The sequence below is a fragment of the Mus caroli genome, chromosome 14, assembly GCF_900094665.2.
Source record: "Mus caroli chromosome 14, CAROLI_EIJ_v1.1, whole genome shotgun sequence".
Taxonomy (NCBI): Eukaryota; Metazoa; Chordata; class Mammalia; order Rodentia; family Muridae; genus Mus; species Mus caroli.
Genome location: NC_034583.1, coordinates 61,717,336 through 61,738,651, shown reverse-complemented (window position 1 = coordinate 61,738,651; position 21,316 = coordinate 61,717,336). Strand labels below are relative to the sequence as shown.

At 51.3% G+C, this 21,316-nt stretch overlaps 1 protein-coding gene across 9 annotated transcripts in view; it reads left to right on the top strand.

Moving 5' to 3' along the window:
* Positions 1-21,316, top strand: part of Dmtn (dematin actin binding protein) — a 34,349-nt gene that overhangs the window by 5,582 nt on the left and 7,451 nt on the right. Inside the window, exons 1-11 of one of the 9 annotated variants that reach the window (XM_029469145.1) lie at positions 3,803-3,864; positions 4,017-4,146; positions 12,108-12,277; positions 12,487-12,561; positions 13,114-13,269; positions 14,630-14,674; positions 15,036-15,135; positions 15,466-15,522; positions 15,777-15,929; positions 18,688-18,812; positions 19,334-19,439. In XM_029469145.1, coding sequence (XP_029325005.1) covers positions 12,260-12,277; positions 12,487-12,561; positions 13,114-13,269; positions 14,630-14,674; positions 15,036-15,135; positions 15,466-15,522; positions 15,777-15,929; positions 18,688-18,812; positions 19,334-19,439 — 835 coding nt within the window. In that variant the 5' untranslated portion in view covers positions 3,803-3,864; positions 4,017-4,146; positions 12,108-12,259. Of the gene's footprint in view, positions 1-722; positions 899-1,920; positions 2,011-3,802; positions 4,147-12,107; positions 12,278-12,486; positions 12,562-13,113; positions 13,270-14,629; positions 14,675-15,035; positions 15,136-15,465; positions 15,523-15,776; positions 15,930-18,687; positions 18,813-19,333; positions 19,440-21,316 lie in introns of those variants that run through there. The other 8 variants (XM_029469146.1, XM_029469144.1, XM_029469149.1 and 5 more) reach the window with 8 other exon arrangements.

Here is a 21,316-nt window from a genome sequence, read left to right as displayed (position 1 = left end):
CTTGGGTACTTTCTCTAGCTTCTCCATTGGGAGCCCTGTGATACATCCAATAGCTGACTGTGAACATCCACTCCTGTGTTTGCTAGGCCCCGGCATTTCTTTCCTTTTTCTATCTCTCCTTTTCTTTCCTTTTTTCTTTCTTTCTTTTTCATTTTCTTTTTTTCTTTTTCTTTTCTTTTCTTTTTTCTTTTTTTTTTTTTTTTTTTTTTTTTTTTTGAGACAGGGTTTCTCTGTCCTGGAACTCACTTTGTAGACCAGGCTGGCCTCGAACTCAGAAATCCACCTGCCTCTGCCTCCCGAGTGCTGGGATTAGAGGCGTGTACCACCACACTCGGCTATCTCTCCTTTTCTTATTCCATTTATTTATTTATTTATTTATTTATTTATTTATTTACTTGCTTATTTATTTAAAATCAAGCTGGGTAGCCTGGGCTGGCCTTTAATTCACAGCAATCCTTCTGCCTTAGCCTCCCAAGTATTGAGATTACGGACATACGATGCCACACCCACCCTAAACTGGCTACTTTGGGCCTTCACCCTCCTTTTCTTTCTCAGGCCTGGGTCCTTGTGCTCTCTCCTTCCTTTGCAATGTCCAGGCTCACCTTTCCGGGAGTTAATATTTAGACAGCACAGGGGCACCCCTGGTGTTACCCTTCCTCAACAGGTTGGTGCAAGGGGTGGGGCCTGGGCACTGGAGTGAGACATGGACAGAGACGCCTGCTGCCTGGGCCACAGTCCTCTCAGGAATTGTGGCACCAGTGACCTTTATGGAGAACGAAGCCCAGAAGTAGCCCAGAAGTCTGGGCCTGGAACCTTCTTTCTTACAGAGGGGAGAGTGACCAACCATCCTCTGCTGGGATTGCTAATGTTAACTCACAAGACCCAAGAGCTTCCAAAGGTACACCTGTCCTGTCTGAGGGAGGGAGGCCTCCTCGCCGGCTGGTTGAGGGTATGGACGAAGCTCACCTAGGGTCAGAGTCAACTGGCACCCAGGGTTAGTGTTGCCAGCTCCCGGGGAAGAAGATTTGTATGACAGGGAGGAAAGAGGGGCAGAAAAGGAAACTCAGATTATCTGGACTTCCAAAGGAATTTGGGCCTTGGAGGACTGGGCTGGAGGGAACCCTGTTCTCCACAGATAGGGCAGGACTGCAGGACAGAGATGATCAGAGAGTGGGGCTATCAAGAGGGGGGTCTCCTGGCCCGGCTAACCTCCACCATCCTTCACCATGCACTCATCCCCACCTCCACACCACATTCCTCCTAGCAAGGGATGACCTTGACAACGTGCGGTCGACAGGGGGAGCTCTAACTCCCTGGGCCTCTTGGCTCCAGGGCCAACTGGGCTCTAGAACTATTCCTGCCTGTCGGAGATGTCTGGCTGATGGGGGTTGGGGGCATTGCCAAGCACTGTGTGACTGAGGTGTGGAGGAGTGGATTTGGGCCTAGAGAGACTAGAAGAGCCTCTCTTGGACTCGAACTTTTGTCTAGGTAGGGGGAGGTTGGGGACTTGAAAGAGGGAGGAGGGAGCTTGAAAGCTAGAGGGAGGAGCCCATGGCCGCATGTCCAGCCCAGCCAGTGACCTTCTGGAATGTGGTTTTTCGACACCAGGGCTGTGAATCCCGTGTCCCTTTCACCTTTCCCCACCTACCGGATGGGCTGCCTGGAATAGGGCAGTCCTCTTGCCATCCAGCCTGTTGTCTGGCCCTGAATTATGGTTCCCTCCAGAGCACTCCTGTAGCCTATCCTGGCTTAGGAGGGAGTGGGAGGCGGGCACACCTTGGCATGGTACAGTTGGGGGCATTATAGGCTCTGCAGGCCCCCTCCCTTCCCTGAGGAAGAAGCAATAGGAGTTGCGTTTTCTCCTCCCCCTCCCATCGCTGCTGAGCTGGGCCTGGGCTGCCAGGAGGTTGTCTTGGCAACGGGAGGCGGAGAGGAGATGCGCTGAGGGATGGAGGTGTATGTCACCGCAGAGGCTGCTGTGTTCCTGCCCCACGCCCCGGGCCCTTGAAGGTACTGAGAACCCTCCTTCATGCTCCCCTCCTCCTGGCCCTTTCCCTGGACTCTCTCTTCCCCTGCCTCATAGGCTGATTGCTTCAGTCAGGCAGGGACGCCCCTCCTGGATCTTTGACTCCTACCCAGGGCTCTTAACCCACCTCATTCTACACTCCTGTCTACAGCTCTCCTTTCTGACATCATCTCGTTCCCAGCATACCTCTGGAGACCCTTATACTGGAAAACGTGTCTCCTGGGGTGGGGTCTGGAAGGGAGAGGAGACTAGGCAGGAGCAGAGTCAGGAATCTGAAGGGCCGAGTGTCAGATCCCTGGCTACTTGGTCTTCCAGAGGGATGGGGAATGCCTCCCTCCCCACCACTCTTTCAGACCCAGACTGGGGCGGGCAGGCTGGCCAGCAAGGGTGGGGTTGAAGGGACAGTGAGAAGCTAGGCTGAGGCCAGGGCTAGCTATGGAGAAGGACTGGTAGCTCCTCCTCCAAGCCTGTGTCCCCTTTCTATACGTTAAAGGTATACCCCCACGCAGATCTCCTTGGGACTGGATGTCCCTCCCCCAGCCCAGGTGGGATTTTGTTTGGTTGGTTTTGTTTCTGTTTGTCTGCCCCTTCCACCGGGCCCACAGTGGCTACATCCCAGCAGCTAAGCCTGGATTCCTGGCCCTCCTTCCCCTTTTCTCGGCCACTCAGCTACCTGCCTTCTGTCATTTCTCCTTCTGCCCAAGCCACCTTCAGGTTAAAGTCGTCCCTGTCCTCTGCTACTCCAGATACACCCCTCCCTTCCTGTCTCCTCCAGTTTTCTTTTCTGGTCTGTTGGTCGGTTGGTCGGATGCTGAGGCCATAGTCTTACCTGTCTCCTTCAAGCCCCTCCCCCTGAGATTTTTTTCCATTCAGAAACCCCAGAGCCCCCTCTCCAGATCCAAGGTTTGCCCCAATAGCTGCTGATATCATCAGCTGACCGGCTGTGGGCAGTGGTTACCAGGGCAACGGCAAGGCTGCCTAGGTAGGCAAGTCTGCAGCTGACATGGAGGTGGGGAAGAGGCCAGTTAGTGCTAATAGGGGTTAGAGGGCTAGGCTTTCTAGATGCACCCCAAAGCCAGCGTTGGAGGCCTGGAATGGTTGAAGTTTTGCCACAGAGAGAAGGCATGTCTCTTTTTGGAATATGGATGCCATCTGACAGAAAGCTTCCTTTTTCAAAAACAGCTTTCCTGGGAGAAATCGGTCCTTCATTCTCTCCCTGGCCCCTACTACGATTCCCAGGGGATCAAGTTTACAGAAAATCCAATCTGAATCTGATGTATTTACGACCTGGTTCCTTCCATCCTTCTATCTATCCTCCTCAGGAGAGGGTTAACGTTTGGATGGCCAGTTCTGGTGCCCCTGCTGATCCCCATCCCAGAGGTGGGGGGATCCCCGCAGAGCCTCTCAACTGCTTCTGGAAGATGGGGGAGCATTATGAATGGGGTTTGAATTGCAGGTTCTTGGAAAGCCGGGTGGGCATAGCTCCCCTCAGTTATCAGTAACAGCCGCTAACCTGAACTCTGCTGGAGGGGCTCTGAGTGTGGATATTGCAGAGCCGGGATATGGGAAAGGGGGGAAACGCAGCGCGGCCGATTCTGCTTCGTCATGATGCCAGCGAATGAGCCCCTTGTTTGAAATGGATCAGCTGCAGCAGCAGCAGCTGAGATGAACTGGACCAGCAACACGCCCAAACGCACACACTCACACACCCTAGGGCCCGCCACTATCAGTTGTTGGTGGGGAGGGGCCGGGGCCCGCCCGCCCAGAGACCGCTCCTCGTCCTGCCCGCCCACCAGACACCAGACTCGGACTCCCCAGCTCCGGGAACCCAAGCTCTGGTTTGTAGAGCAGCAGGGGAATGGTGAAGCGGGTGGGGGTTCAGGAGGGAGATCAGACCGCTGAGCTGAGACCAGCTCCCCTCCTTTGCCAGCTCCCACCCCACCCACCCACCCTAAGCCGGCTTTCTTCCTGTTATTTGTGCTTCGTAAAGCGCGGCTGGGTTCCTGAAGAAGCCGCCTCTTACCTAGATTCCTGAGAAAACGCGGCCACCCAGTCGACCAGGGCCTAGCCTTTTGCTTCCTGGGGCTTCAGAGAGCCTGGGCCCCACTGTCTGGGAGGAGGTAGGTGACAGGGTCTTTTGCCTCGCTTTCTTTCCGTAGGTATTTTGGGCTGTACCTCTGGATCTGGCCATGGCTTTGGGTGATATCAGAGATGCTAGGACAGGGTCAGTTTTGGAAAATGGTCAGTGGGAGAATAGGCCTAGGTGGCCAGACAAGGTGCTCAGCTGGGTTTGACCCGATAAAACTCCCTTTTTATTTGGGAGGAAGGATCTAGGCTGTTGCCGTGCAAAGAGTCCATATGGCCCCCAGCATTCCCTTTCATGGACCCCCTACCCTAGCTTCTGTGGCCAGAGTTTCAAGGGGTGGGAGCATGGGGGCACAGTCTGTGGAGGGAGCTGTTAGCTTTTTGCTGAATGATGCAAGACATCTTTGGCAGCCTCCCTCCCTCCAGGCCAGGTGCTCTCCGGAGTGGCAGGGGTCCATTGAGGGGGCCAAAGCGGCCGGTTTCCAGCCCACTCTGGAGCCCCTCCTAGCTGAGGTTGGCCTGGTTGGGGTAGGGATTCAACGAAGAATGAGGCTGTGTAGCAGGGTGTGACTGCAGAGCTTAGCCTGGCTCTCTGCCTGCAAGCAGCTAGTGTACTGAGAGAGACTGGGTGCTGAACAGACCTGGAGAGCCCCGGGGTCCTAAGGGATTCCTTTCCCAGCACTAGACACACCATACTCCTTTGCTGGGCAGGCACACCTGTGCGTCTCCTCCCAGAAGACTCGTTGCCAGGCTGTAGGTCCAAGACAAGCAAGGCAACGGTGCAGTGGGAGTGGAGGGATGTGGGGATGGGTCAGATGAGGGCACTGGGAGTATTGGGGTTCATGTACTCAGGACAGGGATGGGTTCAGCAGGCCATGCCAGGGAGCTGTGAGCACAGATGACGGGTGCCAAGGGGAGGATCAGTGGGTGGGTGCAAGTAGGTGTCCTTAGCACCATGTGTCATTGTGTGGGGGTCTGGCAGGGAGAGTGGGCGAGTGCTCTGGCAAGGAGGGCGGCAGAGTCCCTGTGTGCACCCATGTGCAGTTCTTTCAGCAGCCATGTGTTGGGCAGAGCTCTTCTGTCTTCTGCATGTATGCTCCTGGGAGTTTTGTCTCCGTACAGCTAGTTGGTCTTTCTGAGGCTAGGAGAGCATCTACCTACCTACTGGTGGGCAATGTCTGCAGAATTCTTTCAGAGCTCACATGTGAGGAGAGTGGAATGGGGACCTCTCCTGAATTCTAGAATCTGGATTTAGGGTGGGAGTTTCCTCTCCTCCCCAGATCTGCCGATCCAGCTATATATACATCAAGACTCAGATCTATAAGGAACGTGTTTGTTTTTCTTTTTTTTTTTTTTTTTTTTTTTTGTTTTTCGAGACAGGGTTTCTCTGTGTAGCCCTGGCTGTCCTGGCACTCACTTTGTAGACCAGGCTGGCNGAGACAGGGTTTCTCTGTGTAGCCCTGGCTGTCCTGGCACTCACTTTGTAGACCAGGCTGGCCTCGAACTCAGAAATCCGCCTGCCTCTGCCTCCCGAATGCTGGGATTAAAGGCGTGCGTCACCACGCCTGGCTTATAAGGAACGTGTTTGGACAAAGCAAGCCTGAGCAGGTGAGGGACCTAGCTAGAAAAGAGGAATTTACCTCTTCTGAGGAAAGAGCACAGAAATGGCCACGAACTCAGTCAAAGGGGAGCCTAAGAAAACTCTAATGAGCTCAGGCATGGTTTTGGGGGAGAGGGATCAGGGGAGGGGGGTCAAAGGGAAAGGAGCACTCTTGTCACTGAGAGTGGGTAGGCAGGTCCTGGAACAGATGGACTCTGCTATCTATTCCTGAAGCTGCCTGATCTTGTTCAATGGGACAGGTGTCATTCAGTGTTAGTATGAGGAATGCCTAGTCCAAAGCAATAGGAAAAGGTTCAGAAAGCATTTGTATGAGAGAGAGAGAGAACAAGAGAAGAGAAAGTAACAGGGCCTTGCTGGCCTGAGAAAAGGCCAGGAATAAACTTGACTTAAAGTAAGGCTTTTGATGAGCCACTGGCCTAAGCAGGCCCAAACCCTGCTGTCCCGCATCTCACCCCACCCTACAATACACACATTCATTGTAGTGCACGCCCAGTTCCCGCCCTATTGACTACACCACCCTTCTCCCACCCTAGGATGCTGTTTTGGGAACGGGTGACCTAGCTGGAGCCTGTCTTTATTTCTGGCATTGCGTTGTTGTTGCCACAGCAACTGTGCAAGTGGGGCTGGGAGGGGGAGAAGGAGAGGGAGAAAAGATGAAGAAGGAAAAAGGAAGGCAGGAAGAAAGACAGAGACACTGAAGGAAACAGAGGCAGAGAACAGGCCTCCCACCTGCCTGACCTAGCCCACATGGCAGGCCTCTTGAACTCATGGACTTTCCAGCATGGCTTGACGATGCTTAGTTGTCCCAGGGCCAGATCCTACAATCTCACCCAATCCTGACTCCCAGCTCCTGCTGTACAGGTCAGGTGAGAGGTAGAGAGACCCAAGTTCATATTAAAACGGAATCTTTGGGGATGCATTGGAAAGCACAGGAAATTCCTTTGGCTTAAATTCAGCCCGGTTGGAATTCTATCCAGCTTGCCTTCCTTTGGGTGGCCTTGGGTAAGCTCATCTCTTAGTTCTTTTTTTGTTCTCATCTGTAAGGGAACAAAATGCCAATGTGTTAAGTAGAAAGTAGCAGTGGCTTCAGATGGAAACAAGGGCTGGACTAGACCCCCACCTGAGATGGTGGATCTCTGTGCCTGCTGAACTTTCTACTTTTCATTTCTCCAAGTCCAGGGCTTTTAATCTGGATCCATCCCTGCCTGGGATGGGTAGGTTCAAACCTGGAGATCCCTGTGGGCAAGTCTTATCACCCATATCCTGGGGAGCTGCAAAGCTCTGGTTGCCATGGAGATGAGAGGGTGGGTGGTTTGAGGTGGGGCCTGGCTGGTGGCTCAGATAAGGCTGGGGCGGCCAGCTGAAGGTGGGTGCGGCTGAGATGGAAGGACGGGAAGCCTGCTGGCTATTGACCTGAGCCTGGGAGGTTGGAGGGGGTCTTCCGACACCTGGACTGGCTTCCTCTATGGTGCCATACCCCCACCCCTCCCGTTCTTTCCCCTTCCCTTCCTGCTGCAGCCTGACCTTTTAGTCCGTACCCACAGAGGTTACAGGACTTGGGGAGTGTTCTGAATGAAGTAAGCGGGACCATGCTGGAGGAGGAAAGTGAGAGATTAGCTTGGGTGAGGGGACTCCACGTGGGTGTGGTAGGCAGATGCCTGTGCAGTGTGACTTAACGGAAGCTGAAAAATCACCCTCCCTCCCCACACACCTCCTTCCCACCCACTCCCATCTTTCCTTTCTCATCTTCCACTCCAAAAAACGTTTTCCCCTGCTGGCCTTCTGACAGCCTCAAATGTCCCCAGCAAGAACCTTATTCATAGCCCGGGGTTGTAGCTTAGTTACCTAGTGCCTGTGTGCATGACACCCCTGGGCTGATCCCCACGACCAAGTGAAGCCAGGCTAGGTAGCACCAAAGGTTCCTGCATTCCAGAGGTGAAGTTCAAGGTCATCCTAGGTTCGGATTAAGTAGTTGGAGACCAGCCTGGACTACAGTGAGAACTCTAACCTAAAACAAACCAACAAAGCACCCACTGCCAAAACCTTTCATTCAAATGCAAATGTCCCTAAGGCTCTGCCTTTTAGCACTTTCCCAAAAGGCGCTGATCTGTGCTCTGGTACCACACAGGGATGCAGGACCCAGATGGAGCCTGGGGAGCCCCTCTAGTGCTGTGGGGGCACTTCAGGCAGGGCCCGGCTGTGGAGGGCCTGGCAAGGGGAAGGGACAGAGGAGCACAATAACTCAACCTGAAGTGGTACTGTGGTCAGTGAGCTTAAGTGTGCCCTTGACCCAGTACTTACTGAAGTCTCATTTCCCCATGCTACATACAACCCAAGCTACAACTGAGGGAACAGTTCACAGGACTGAGAGGATGAAAGGCAGGACCATGAAATCCGGAGTCCACAGTCAATCGTGATAGTCTGTAAATATCAACTATTATATAACTCTGCCCACTGGTGTTTGGAATCGGGTTCCTGAGTGGCGGCTGTGTGTAGGGATGCTGGTGCTTGTTCATATGTAACCATGGCTTTCACGTCTGGCCACAACCCCGGGGACCCTTTGCTCTGATGGGCAGCCACTGCTCCATGAAGCGCCCCACACCTGGTGTTCTGGGTTAGGTGCTAGAACATGATTCCTCCTGTCGGTCTTTGCTCTCCAGAATGCAGAGTCCCTGCATACAGCTCCCCTGCACTCTAGGCTGCCTTCCTGGTAAAACGGAGAGGCCCTCTGACCAGCTGCCTCCCTGTGCCCTGTTCTGTTACAACCCAACTTCCTGTCCTTCCCCTTCTCAGTAAGAAGCAAGTGCTTTCTCCAGAGCCTGTCCTCCGCTGGCCCTCCGGCCCACCCGCCCAGTGCTGACAATCCTTTGTTCCCTGTCAACCTCCCTGCTGCAGCCTCAAGCCCAGGGCCTTGCACAAGCTCCATTCCTCCTGTGGTCCTGGCCTTCTTCCCTCACTTCTCTGGGAGCCTCCTCACTTCCTCTGGCCTCTGGCTTTGCTGGTCTTCCCTTCCCTTCAGCGTTTATTCCATGTGATGTACTGAACCCCCCTCCCCCCACCAAAGTGGGTCCTGGGATGACATTTGACTTTGTTTCCCTGCTAGCAATTTCACATTTAGACTCCTACCTCTAGGTCTGTGGGTCATGACCCCCTTTTGGGGTCAGACGACCCTTTCACGGGGTCACCTAAAACTATCTGCATATCAGATATTTATATTACAATTCATAACAGTAGCAAAATTGCAGTTATGAAGTAGCAATGAAATAATTTTAGGATTTAGGGTTACCACAACGTGAGGAACTGTATTAAAGAAAGGGTCTATTTAGGAAGCACTAGGGAGGTTGGGAAACACTGCTTTAAGGCCTCCAACAAAAAACTTCTCCATTCCCCCAGAGACACCCCTTTCCTGACTTTCTGCAGCACGCTGCCTTATCTGGGGTGTGTGCCTCTCCACTTTGCATAGAATTTATCTATGAGTGAGTTCTTCCTGGAGGGGCCTGAATCAGTCCTTTCGTTCACGGATCTGTTCTCCATGAGGCTCAAGGGCACAAAGCTTGGTACTGTGTTCCATGGAGAAGAGATGCTCCAACATGGATGGGTGGGAAAGTCAGAAGCATATCTACTACATGGTGGTAGATGGGTGGATGGAGGGACAAGCGTTCACTTCTAGGGCTAAGCCATGGGTATAGACCTTGTGACAATGGCTATTAGCAGAGTAAAATTCAGGGCCTCATGAGAGAGCACTGACAGCCCTTCAGTGTGTACCACAGCGCATTTTGCTCATCAGACACCTAGTTTAAGCATTTCACATCAGCAGTGAGAAGGCTGGAGAAGCCTGATACTCTAGAAGGAGAATCCTGTTACCACAAACCCCACATTCCTCCTGGCTGTCTGATGGAGATGCCTTAGTGCTAGAATTCTTGTTTTGTTTTGTTTTGTTTTGTTTTGTTTTGTTTTGTTTTGTTTTGTTTTGTTTTGTTTCAAGACAGGGTTTCTCTGTGTAGGCCTGGCTGTCCTGGAACTCATTTTGTAGAGCAGGCTGGCCTCGAACTCAGAAATCTGCCTGCCTCCGCCTCTGTGTCCTGAGTTCTAGGATTAAAGGCATACACCGACACAGATTTCACCTCTGGTTCTAGAACTCTAAAAAGACTCACATGGCACATTACTGGACAGACACTCTGCACCATGCCATGCCAAAGGCATTTATTTCACTTGAGGTAGTTGACCTTGGACTGGTCCTTAGTCTCTCTAAGCCTGGGTTTCCACAGCTGTAAAACTGGTCTAGCCTGCAGAACTCTTGTAAGAACGCATTAGAATAGTTGTAGTGTTGACCTGTATCCAGCATCTAGCACAGCTATTTGAGAGCGGAACCAGGAAAGGATCACAAGCTACAAGGCCTGCCTGGATCATAGAGTGCTCCAAAGCCAGCCCGAGTAACTAACTCGGACCCTGTCTCAAAATAAAAATAAATAATAAATAAATAAACCAAAACTAAAAATAGAAGACAGAGTCTGTGGCTCAGGAGAAGAGCACACTAAATTCAAGCTCCGGGCATTTCATGAGTGCAGCACACACAAAGTTAGTTCAGAAGGTAAATGTGTCAGTGATAGCTGGGGTGTCACAGTCGCCCGCTGGGGAGTCAGTGGCCAGTTCATCTCAGGGAGCAAGGCATTAGATGTAGGCCGAGGTTTGGAAGCGGGATGATAAGGACTGCTTTTGGTGACATATGGGCAGCAGAATGATAGAGGTAACATACAGGTGAAAAAGATTGGGAGAGCCGGGCATGGTGATGCAGCAGGCTTCTTATCCCAGCCTATGGGAGCCTGGGCCTGAGGTAGAAGGATTGAGAATTTGAGGTTGGTCAGGGCAGTGCAGTGCAACCCTTTGAGGAGAAAAGAGGTGGGGAGACTTAAGAGGATGTGGTTTTGCCCCCCAGAAAGAGAGAAACAAAGCAGGGGCTCCATTCTTTCATGACTGGCTACAGAAAAAGCCCCCTCAATTCATTAATCCCTGGGGAGATAAAAAATACTATTAATCGCTTACCCTCTACATGAAATAGAGCATGTGTTATTTACCGTGTATGCACTAACTTAGCTACTTCTTGGGGGCTGGAGAGACAGCTCAGTAGTTAAGAGCATTGCCTGCTCTTTCAGAGGACCCAGGTTTGGTTCCTAACACTCACATGGCCACTCATCTGTAACTCCAGTTCCAGGGGATCTGATGCCCTCTTCTGGCCTCCATGAACAGCAGGCATGCATGTGACACACGGACATAACAGCCTGACAGCGCACTCATACACATAAAGATAATAAATAAATAAATAAATAAATAAATGCTATTATTGACTTGTCCAAGCAGCCTATGACAAGGTTTCAAAAATGCTTTAGACAAGGTTTCAAAATTCAAAGCTGATTGGAACTCTCTATGTAACCCATGCTAGCCCGGAATTCAAAGCAATCCTCCCGCCTCAGCCTCCCAAGTACTAGGATGTGCAGAGTGTAAATGACTTACCCAAGCCCACACCGCATTCGAGTAGTAGTCACTGCTTAAGGCCAGGCAAGCATCCCGGCTTGAGAGGTCTTGCTTGAAACCACTACGCGATCCTCCTTTCCCTTCTGTACACAGCTCTCCTCAGTCTGTGGCTGAGGACTGGGAGAAGGGAAAGGAGGCGAGCTGAGGGCGTGGCCAAAAAGGAGAGGAGATGGACTGTAGCCATCACCTAGTACATAGACTGGCCTATCCTAGGGACAGTGTGAAAGGGGACCAAGCAGGTCCTCATAGAGCAGTGTGACAGCCCCTGAGAATGCTCTGGGCACTTTGTGGTGGCAGAGGTATTTTACAGTGTCTACACAGCATACTGCCTGCCTGTAGGGAGCAGAAAAAGCAAGTGCGCTCGCTAGCTTCGGGGGACCACCAGCAGTTCTTGGTCATGCCCATAGCTTCACCACCCCAACCGATCCCCGTGGGGTTTCTTCCTCGGGCCTCTGGCTCCCTGTCCTTCCAGTCTTAGCTAATGACTCAGTGTCCCCGTGTTAACCTTCTGGGGAAAATAAAGATTTGGCTGAGCAAACTCTGGGGAGTGAAACCAGTGGCTGGAGTGGGAGGGGCCAGCACCACTTGGGAGAGGGCCCGGGCCAGAGCAGGGCCAGGGCAGGGGTGACAAGCTTGAGGATATAGACGTCTGTCCACCCTGGGATGCCAGCTGACCCCTGCCGTCATTTCCTCTGAAGCCAGAGAACAATGGCTGAAAAAACAAGTGCAGCCGACTCACGCAGCCACCGCCTGGCCACATGCACGCACAACTCCCTGGGGCTGAACCCAGCGCCGCGGAACCTGACAGCCTAACGCCCTTACTGGGGCTCACTGTCCTTCCAGCCACCCGCGGTCAGCAGCCCAGAGAGGCCCAAGGGATGAGGACACCACAGAGCGCTGTGACGCCCTCGCTGCAGGAGCCGGGCCGAGCCTGACGTCTGTCCTCTCCACGTGAGCACCGGCCTCCGAGGGAGCGGCCGGCCAGTGGCTGCCGCATGGAACGTCTGCAGAAGGTGAGCGGCTTGCACCCCGGGCCAGGGTGGGGACCGCTGCTCTCCCAGGTCCGCGCTGGAGTCGCCGGCGCCACCTGGTGGCCATCTCCACGTAGCACGCCGGGTTTCCCCACCCCACCCCACCCCATCCTGAGGCCTAGAGCAAGACCCACTCCCACACCCTCGCACCCACGCGCATGCCCACTCCGCCACCTTCTCGCTCTCTCCAGCAACCTCTTACCTCCCCGGGGAGCGTCAGCTCCTCCAGAGACTCCAGTGTGCCCGGCTCTCCCTCCAGCATCGTGGTGAGTACTTATGTTGGCCACCTGCACCTCAGCTGGGAGGAGGGAGGGGCGGATCCCCTTCACTAACCCTCCCGGACGCCCCCCTCCCGTCCCCCACTCCGGCATGGAGGGAGGTCCTGTGAACTCTTGCAGGTGGAAAGACCCAGAGATCCCAGCGGAGGCTGTCTTGGGAAGGGCTGGTCTAGTTGCAGAGAGCCTCAGGAGGCACAGAGTTTGTTTTTTTGTTTGTTTGTTTGTTTGTTTGTTTGTTTGTTTGTTTTAAGGGGCCTAAGTCCCTATAGTCCCAGCGTTTGGGAAGTGGAAATAGTAGGATAAGGAAGTTCAAGGCCAGGTGCAGCTATAGAGAGGGTTTGAGGCAAGCTTTAACTAGATGAAATGCTGTCTCAGAAATTAAAATAAGCACTTATTCTAGGTCCTTAGAAGGAACAGAATAGAGCTGTTAACAAGAGAATTGATGAATAACATGTTTTTCTGATAACTAAGTCCAACCAGTGAGTCCAGTGTCCTAGTGATGCTATGGGGAACTCTTCCATTTGGACCATTTCCCTTCAGGCCAAGATGGACAACCAGGTGTTGGGCTACAAAGATCTGGCTGCCATCCCCAAGGACAAGGCCATCCTGGACATTGAGCGACCTGACCTCATGATCTATGAGCCCCACTTTACCTATTCCCTCCTGGAACATGTAGAGCTGCCCAGAAGCCGGGAGGTAAGAAGGGATCACTTGTGCAGGCGTGAGGGAGCTCGGTGGGGATCTTCCTGGCAGTCGTCCTTGGAAGCAGACACAGGCTATGCGCAGGAGTGAGCACTTCTTTGGACAAAGTGAGCAGCAGGCTCAAGGCTGAGCTGTGGCCAGGGAAACAGCAGGAGCAGCCCCAGCTGAACTGTGGTGACATGGGGAGAGGTCCTATAGGGAAAGGCTGGGGGAACAAAATACACAGAAGGAGCTCCAGAAATTCTAGGCAAGGGAGAGGGGAAACATTGTAGCCTCAGTTTGCCCTCTGTCACATAGAAGTGCTTGTTCTTCTTATGAACCTCAGAAAGCAGTATATGGGGCAATGCTTGATCAGGTGCTTTGTCACCTATCTTCAAGGAAGGGGTCATGGTCAAGGTGATGCTTACCTTTGATCCCTGTATGCAGAGGCAAAGGCAAGCAGATCTCCAGGGTTTGGAAGCCAGCCTGGTCTGTGTAGTGGGCAAAAGGCTACAGAGTGAAACTTTGTCTCAGAAAGAAAGAAGTAAGTGGCTTGTGTAGTGGGCAAAAGGTTACATAGTGAAACCTTGTCTCAGAAAGAGAGAGAGAGAGAGAGAGAGAGAGAGAGAGAGAGAGAAAGAAAGAAAGAAAGAAAGAAAGGAGAGAGAGAGAGAGAGAAGGAAGGAAGGAAGGAAGGAAGGAAGGAAGGAAGGAAGGAAGGAAGGAAGGTGGTCTGTGTAGTGGGCAAAAGGCTACATAGTGAAACCTTGTCAGAGAGAGAGAGAGGTTATTAAAGTAAGGTGTGGCCAGGTGGCTCTGCAGGTGAAAGCACTTGGATGCATGTAAGCCGGCTGACTTAAGTGGGATCCCAGAACCAATGGTAGAAGGAAAGAACTGAGCCTTGAAAGCTGTCCCCTGACCTCCACACATGTGCTGTGGCATGTGCGTGCCCACACTCACGCAAAGTAAATATCAAAACAATACAATTTGAATTTTAGGAAACGAAAGAGGTCATATGGGAGTGAACAGCTGTCACCCTGGAAAACTTGAGTACCGAGTGGCCCAGGAGAACTGATTCTTCCAGAGCTGCTTTGTGGCTTTGGTCCCTCCATTCCTTACCAGGCTCTGCCATCAGGGTCATACTTAGTACAGGGTACGAGGCACACTGTTCCCATATCCAAGCTTCACATGAAAAGACAGAGAGAATACTGGGCAGAGGAAGGATGAAGGCCAGGCCAGGGATCGGCAGGGACTCCAGAGGGAAGCAGGTTGGTTAGGACAGTAGGGGAAGCTGCGTAGATGGGGGTGAAATAGTCCCTCTGAGGGTCTAGGGTTTAAAGCTACCTGTGACTCTGATCATTCTCTCCGTTCACAGTGCTCACTGTCACCCAAATCCACATCCCCCCCACCGTCTCCAGAGGTCAGTTGGCTTTCATCCTGCTTTGTTTGGGCCCTCAGCCCCCTCCCACAACATGCCTAGCCCCAGCCCAGCAAAGTCCAGGGGATGATAGAGTCAGCAAATCCTGGCTATCTGGTCCCTGGCCAACTCATCTGTCTGCCAGACCCAGGGATTCTTTTTAACCCTTTCTCTCTGGGTAGGCACCCTGAGCGGGCAGATGGAGTCCTGGAATGTGCTTCCTCTGCCCGTGACATTGCCCTGGGGTTGGGAAGTGGGGACGCTGGTGTAGGAGGATGGGAAAGGTGGCCTTGAGGTAAAGCCATGTACATGGGAGTGGGAAGGGGTATGGGGTGTAGGCTACAGGCTGCATACTTCTGCATAGGTGTGGGCGGAGAGCCGGACTCTTGGAATCATCTCTCAGGCTTCAACCCCAAGGACCACAGGGACCCCCAGGACCAGCCTGCCCCACTTCCACCACCCTGGTAGGTTTTATTATCAGCCTAGCTACGTTCTTTCCTTGGGACTTCAATTCTCCTTCACGACCCCCAGACCCCTTACCCTCTGGTCCCTACTCTTTGGGTTTAGATCTAGCTGGACCCTATGGTACTAGGATGTCAGGCAGAACTAGCGGTGATAGTGGTCTTGCTATCTCTTCTCACCTACCCAGAAAAGTGCAGGAAGTCCCCGCCTTCACAAGGCGTGAGGTGTGGTCTGAGTTTATGGCCCTGTTCGGTTTACCTCCATTTTGTGCCCAGAGCCACCACCCATGTCATCATGTCCCCTTTCTCAGCTGCTCTTATTCTGTCTCTCAGAGACTACTCACCCGGATTCCAACATCTACAAGAAACCACCCATCTACAAACAGAGAGGTGAGGGTTCCCCTGACTTCCTGGGTGCTTCTCCTGGCACATCGCGGTGGGGTGGTGCTGAGCCATGTGCTGAGAGCCGGGAAGGGATGGAAGAAAAGCTTCTCCAGGCCTGTAAGGCCCGGGGCTCTCTCCTGTGGATCAGCTGAGTTCTCCGTGGGTGTGAAGGAGAGGTGACAGAGCTGGAGCTGAGGGTGGCTGGCTGCGTGGTTAGCAGGGGTGGTAGGTGTGTGGACTGACCCTGGATCTGTCCGCAGAATCCGTGGGAGGCAGCCCTCAGAGCAAGCACCTCATCGAGGACCTCATCATCGAATCCTCCAAGTTTCCTGCAGCACAGCCCCCTGACCCCAACCAGCCAGCCAAAATAGAGACTGACTACTGGCCATGTCCCCCGTCGCTGGCCGTTGTGGGTAGGAAAACCCGGGGAAAGGAGAAGAGGCCAAGGGTCCCCGTTTACTTCTCTTTCTTGGCCCCATGAACCCAGTCCCAGCCCACCCCAAGCCTGTTTGTTGCTTCTCAGTCTTTTGTACTTTCCTCGATTGACAGTTCATTTCTTACCTCTCCCCTGTACCTCTTTGTGTTACTGTGCACAACCTGGTCATCATTTCTTCTCCTCTTGCTCATTATCATCACCACCACCACCACCATCATCATCATTTGGATTTTTGAGTCAGGGTTTCCCTGTGTAACAGCCCTGGCTATCCTAGAACTCACTTTGTACACCAGGCTAGCCTCAACTCAGAGGTCCATCTGCCTCTGCCTCCAGAGTGCTGGGGTTAAAGGCATGGCCCACCATGCCTGGCCCTCATTATTATTTTTTAAAAGATTTATTTATTTATTTATTTATTTAATTTATTATATCTAAGCACACTGTAGCTGTCTTCAGATATTCCAGAAGAGGGCATCAGATCTCATTACGGATGGTTGTGAGCCACCATGTGGTTGCTGGGATTTGAACTCAGGACCTTCAGAAGAGCAGTCGGTGCTCTTAACGGCTGAGCCATCTCGCCAGCCCTCATTATTATTTTTTTAAGATTTGTTTTATTTATTTTATGTATGTGAGTACACTGGTGTACTCTTCAGTCACACCAGAAGAGGGCATTGGATCCCATTACGGATGGTTGTGAGCCACCATGTGGTTGCTGGGAACTGAACCCAGGACCTCTGGAAGTGCTCTTAACCACTGAGCCATCTCTCTAGCCCCTCATTATTATTTTGTAAGGTTTTATTTGATTTGAACTATATGTACATGTGTGTATGTGTGTGGGAGAGCATGTGCATGGAAGTGCAGTGCCTAGGAGGCCCAAGGCAAAGTTACAGGGGGCTGTGAAGGCACCCCATGTGGGTTGCAAATGGAACTCAGGTCCTCTGGAAGAACAGTGCATGGCCTTAACCACTGAGCCATCTCTCCAGCTTCTGTCACTTAACGGACATCTCTCAAGTTCCTGCTATAGCCAGACCCTGTGATAGGAGATTTGGAAAAGAGAGAAATAAATGAGAGAAGGGTCTTACTCTCCAGGGAATTTAAATATGTGTTTCTTATCCAGTTTATTAATTTTTACTGTCTTGTTACCAATGTTACGTGCATTGTTATAACTGTTATAATGGGGACTGTCCTGGGCCTTCGACACATTAAGCACATATCTACCACTAAGTTACATGTGCTCTCAGCTCTGTACTCTGTGGTTTTGTTTGTTTGTTTAAGATTTATCTATTTTTAGGGGCATTGGCATTTTGCATGTTTGTCTCTGTGAGTCCAGATTCTCTGGAACTGGAGCTACAGACAGTTGTGAGCTGTCATGTAGGGGCTGGGAATTGAACTCAAGACCTCAGGAAGAGCAACCAGTGCTCTTTACCACTGAGCCATCTCTCCAGCCCATTGCTTTGTTTGTTTGTTTGTAATCTTTATAAAAAAAAAAGGTGTATTTCTAATTTATGTGTATGAGTGTTTCCCTCTGTGCATGTGTGTGTGTGTGTGTGTGTGTGTGTATGCATGTGTGTGTGTGTGTGTATGCATGTGTGTGTGTGTCTGTGTGTGTATGCATGTGTGTGTGTGTGTGTGTGTGTGTGTATCTAGAGCTCAGTGAGGCAAAAAAGGGTGTCAGCTCCACTGGAACTGGAGTTAGAGACAGCTATGAGCTGCTGCGTGGTGCTAGGAACTGAACCCAGGTCCTCTGCAATAGCAGCCAATGCTGTTAAATGATGAGCCATCTCTCTAGCCCAGTACTTGTCTGTCTGTCTGTCCGTCTGTCTGTCTGTCTGTCTTTTTTAAAAAGACTTTATAATGCTAAGCATGGCAGCACATAGCAATACCCCAACTATGTGGAGCTTGAGGGAGAATGGTTACCTGAGCCCAGGAGTGAAGGCTAGCGTGAGCAGCCAACACTGCCAAGACCCTGTCTCAGTTCTTGTGAGGTTTGTTTGTTTGTTGTTGTTTTGTTTAGGGTTTTCTTTTTTTTTCTTTTTCTTTTTGGTTTTTCAAGACAGGGTTTCTCTGTATAGCCCTGGCTATCCTGGAACTCACTCTGTAGACCAGGCTGGCCTCGAACTCAGAAACCCACCTGCCTCTGCCTCCTGAGTGCTGGGGTTAAAGGCGTGTGCCACCACGCCTGGCTTTGTTTTGCATTTTCAAGACAAGTCTCTATGTGTAGCCCGGGCTCTGGAGACCATTTATTTCTCTCTTTTCCAAATTTCCTATCACAGGGTCTGGCTATAGCAGAAGCTTGAGAGATGTCCATTAAGTGACAGGAGCTGGAGAGATGGCTCAGTGGTTAAGGTCATGCACTGTTCTTCTTTGATTAAGTAAAAAATAAAAAAGGGTTTAACCAGGTGTAGTGGTACACTCGGGAGGCAGAGGCAGGCAGATCTCTGAGTTTGAGGCCAGCCTGGTCTACAGAGTGAGTTCGTAGGACAGCCATGGCTACACAGAGAAACCTTGTCTCTAAAAACAAGAAAGAAAGAGGGAGAGAAAGAAAGAAAGAAAGAAAGAGAGAGAGAGAGAGAGAGAGAGAGAGAGAAGAGAGAAAGGAAGGAAGAAAGAAAGGAAGGAAGAAAGAAAGGCAGACAGACAGACTTTGTAGTGTTCTCTCCAAGTTCCAGCCCTGTTCCACAAGCTGGAGAAGCCCATGGCTGAGTGGCCACATTGTTTCTGGGGCCTCTATCTCCTAGAGACAGAATGGAGGAAACGGAAGGCATCTCGAAAGGGGGCAGAGGAAGAGGAGGAAGAGGAAGATGATGACTCTGAAGAGGAGATTAAGGCCATCAGGGAACGGCAGAAAGAGGAACTCAGTAAGGTAGCATTTTGCCCCTCCCCACCCCCACCACCCTCATGCCATCTAGGTGACAAATATTCTGTCCCCAGAGCCAGTCTAAAAGGCTAGTGCCGTAGAAACATCTGCATTTGACCTGGTGGGAGGTGCCTCTCCTTTACCAGGAGTCCTGTGCTTTAGGCTGCTTTTGGAACAGTGATCCTGGACATTAAGATCCAGAGCACAGGAAAGAGAGGGTGCACCAGCACCGGGTTTCAGCAGGCTGACCTAGGGGAGGAGAGAGAATAAGGAGTCTTGGGAAGGCCATTGGTTGTGCTCTTGACATGGTGACCTAGAATAGAGAAGCCACCGTGGAAGGCTACCACTGAACATCTTCAGCAAACAATTTGTTTGAGTGCCCAGTAAGATCAACGGGCTCCAGGTGTGGACCAGCCACCTGGGAAAGCCATCGCTAACCCTCCTGCTTTGAATCCCAAGTTTGTACTTTTCAGAGATGGGAATCTGGTGTCTTCAGCTGGGCACCATTCTCCTCTACCCCCAAACAGGTTACTTCCAACTTGGGAAAGATGATCTTGAAAGAAGAGATGGAAAAGTCATTGCCCATCCGGAGGAAAACACGCTCTCTGCCTGACCGGACGCCCTTCCATACCTGTGAGTGCTGTGGAGTGTGCTCAGGGTCATCTGGCCAGGGGTGGGTGTGGGGTGGACGGATGTGTTTGTGGCTATTGAACCGTTATACTTAAAGGCTCAGTCTGGGGGTGAGGCCCACAGGTGTACTCCTTTAGGACAAAAAATATGAGCTGATAGCCAGAACAGATAGAGATTCCTAGTACAAGCAGTGTGAGAGCCTTGACTTCATTTAATGGACACTTACTGAGGGACATGCTAAGCACTGGGGTCATTGTGAGCGAAAGATACAGCCATTTCCTCCAGCCAAGGGGAAAGTAATGTGTAAATCTGTGTGACTTTTGAGCATTGTAGCAGGCAATGGGGACAGAGTATCAGTGAGTGCTTTGAAAGGCCAGTGAGGAGGCCTGGTAGGCTCCCCTAAGTATTTTTCTTTAACTATTTATTTATTTATTTAATGTGCATTGGTGTTTTGCTTACGTGTGTCAGTGAGTGTGTCAGATCCCCTGGAGCTACAGACAGTTGTGAGCTACCGCAGGTGCTGGGAATTGAACCGAGATCCTCTGGAATAACAGCCAGTGATTTTAATCACTGAGCCACCTCTCCAGCCTCCCCTAAGTCTTAGAAGAGGCAAATAAATGGTGCAGAAGGTCCTTCCAGATGTCAAGGACAGCGTGGGAGCAAAGGCCAGGAGCTTGAACTAGTGTGGCAGCACAGAGAGCATAGGCACCGAGTAGCATGGGGTGGGTGAAGGGAGCCTTGAGTTCTGGGCCTCTGAGCAACCCCAACTAGTCTGGACTTCCCTAGAGCCTGGTAGCTGGAGATGGGAGGGACAGAGCTAAGCACCGCAAGGGAAAGGCATGAGAACTCTTAAGACCTGACCTTGGGAGCCATGACGGGTCACTGTTTTTGCATTCCATTGGTCAAGGCACCAAAGCTGGCACGGTGGCACAAGTCTAATTCCAAAACTAGGAGTCTAGCCTGGGCTGGGGAGAAAAAAATAAAAAGACCCTGTCTTAATCACCGTTCTGTCACTGTGAGGAGGCACCATGAACAAAGCATCTAATCAAAGAAAGCATTTAATTGGGGCTGGGTTACATTTTCTGAGGCTTGCTCTATTATCATCATGGCAGGGAACATGGTGACACTCATGACACCGGAGCAGTGGCTGAGAGCTACATCCTGATCCAAAGGCAGAGAAAAGAGAACACCTAGGCCTAGCATGGGCTTTTGAAACCTCAAAGCTCACCTCCAGTGACACACTTCCTCTAGCAAGGCCACACCTCCTAATTCTTCTAATCCTTTTCAACAGAGCCACTCTCTGGGGACTAAGCATTCAAATATATGGGGCCTATAGGGGGATGATTCTTATTCAAACTACCACAGACACTATCTCCAGCACAACAACAGTAACAAAAATGTAGGTTTTCTAGAAATGAAATTAGACTCAAGGTGGAATAGGTTCTGTCCCAGATTCAAGGAACTACAAGGTTTCATTGCAAAAAGGAAGCAAGGTATATGGAGAGAGTTACAGGTCATCTCTGGAAACAATCTTCCAAACTGGCTTGTAGATATACATATTAGTCAGCCTTCTGTCGCTGTATGGAAATATGTGGCTAGACCTGTGGAGCAGGCCTGTAATCTGAGCTGCTCAGCAGACTGAAGCAAGAGAATTAAACATTTAAGGCATCTGGGCATAGTGGTGCATGCCTTTAATCCCAGTACTTTGTAGGCAGAGACAGGTGGATCTCTCTGAGTTTAAGACCAGCCTGTTCTACATAGAGAGCCCCAGGACAGCCAGGACTACAAGGAGAGACCCTGTCTTGAAGACATAAGGGAGAAAAAAGAAAGAAAGAAAGAAAGAAAGAAAGAAAGAAAGAAAGAAAGAAAGAAAGAAAGAA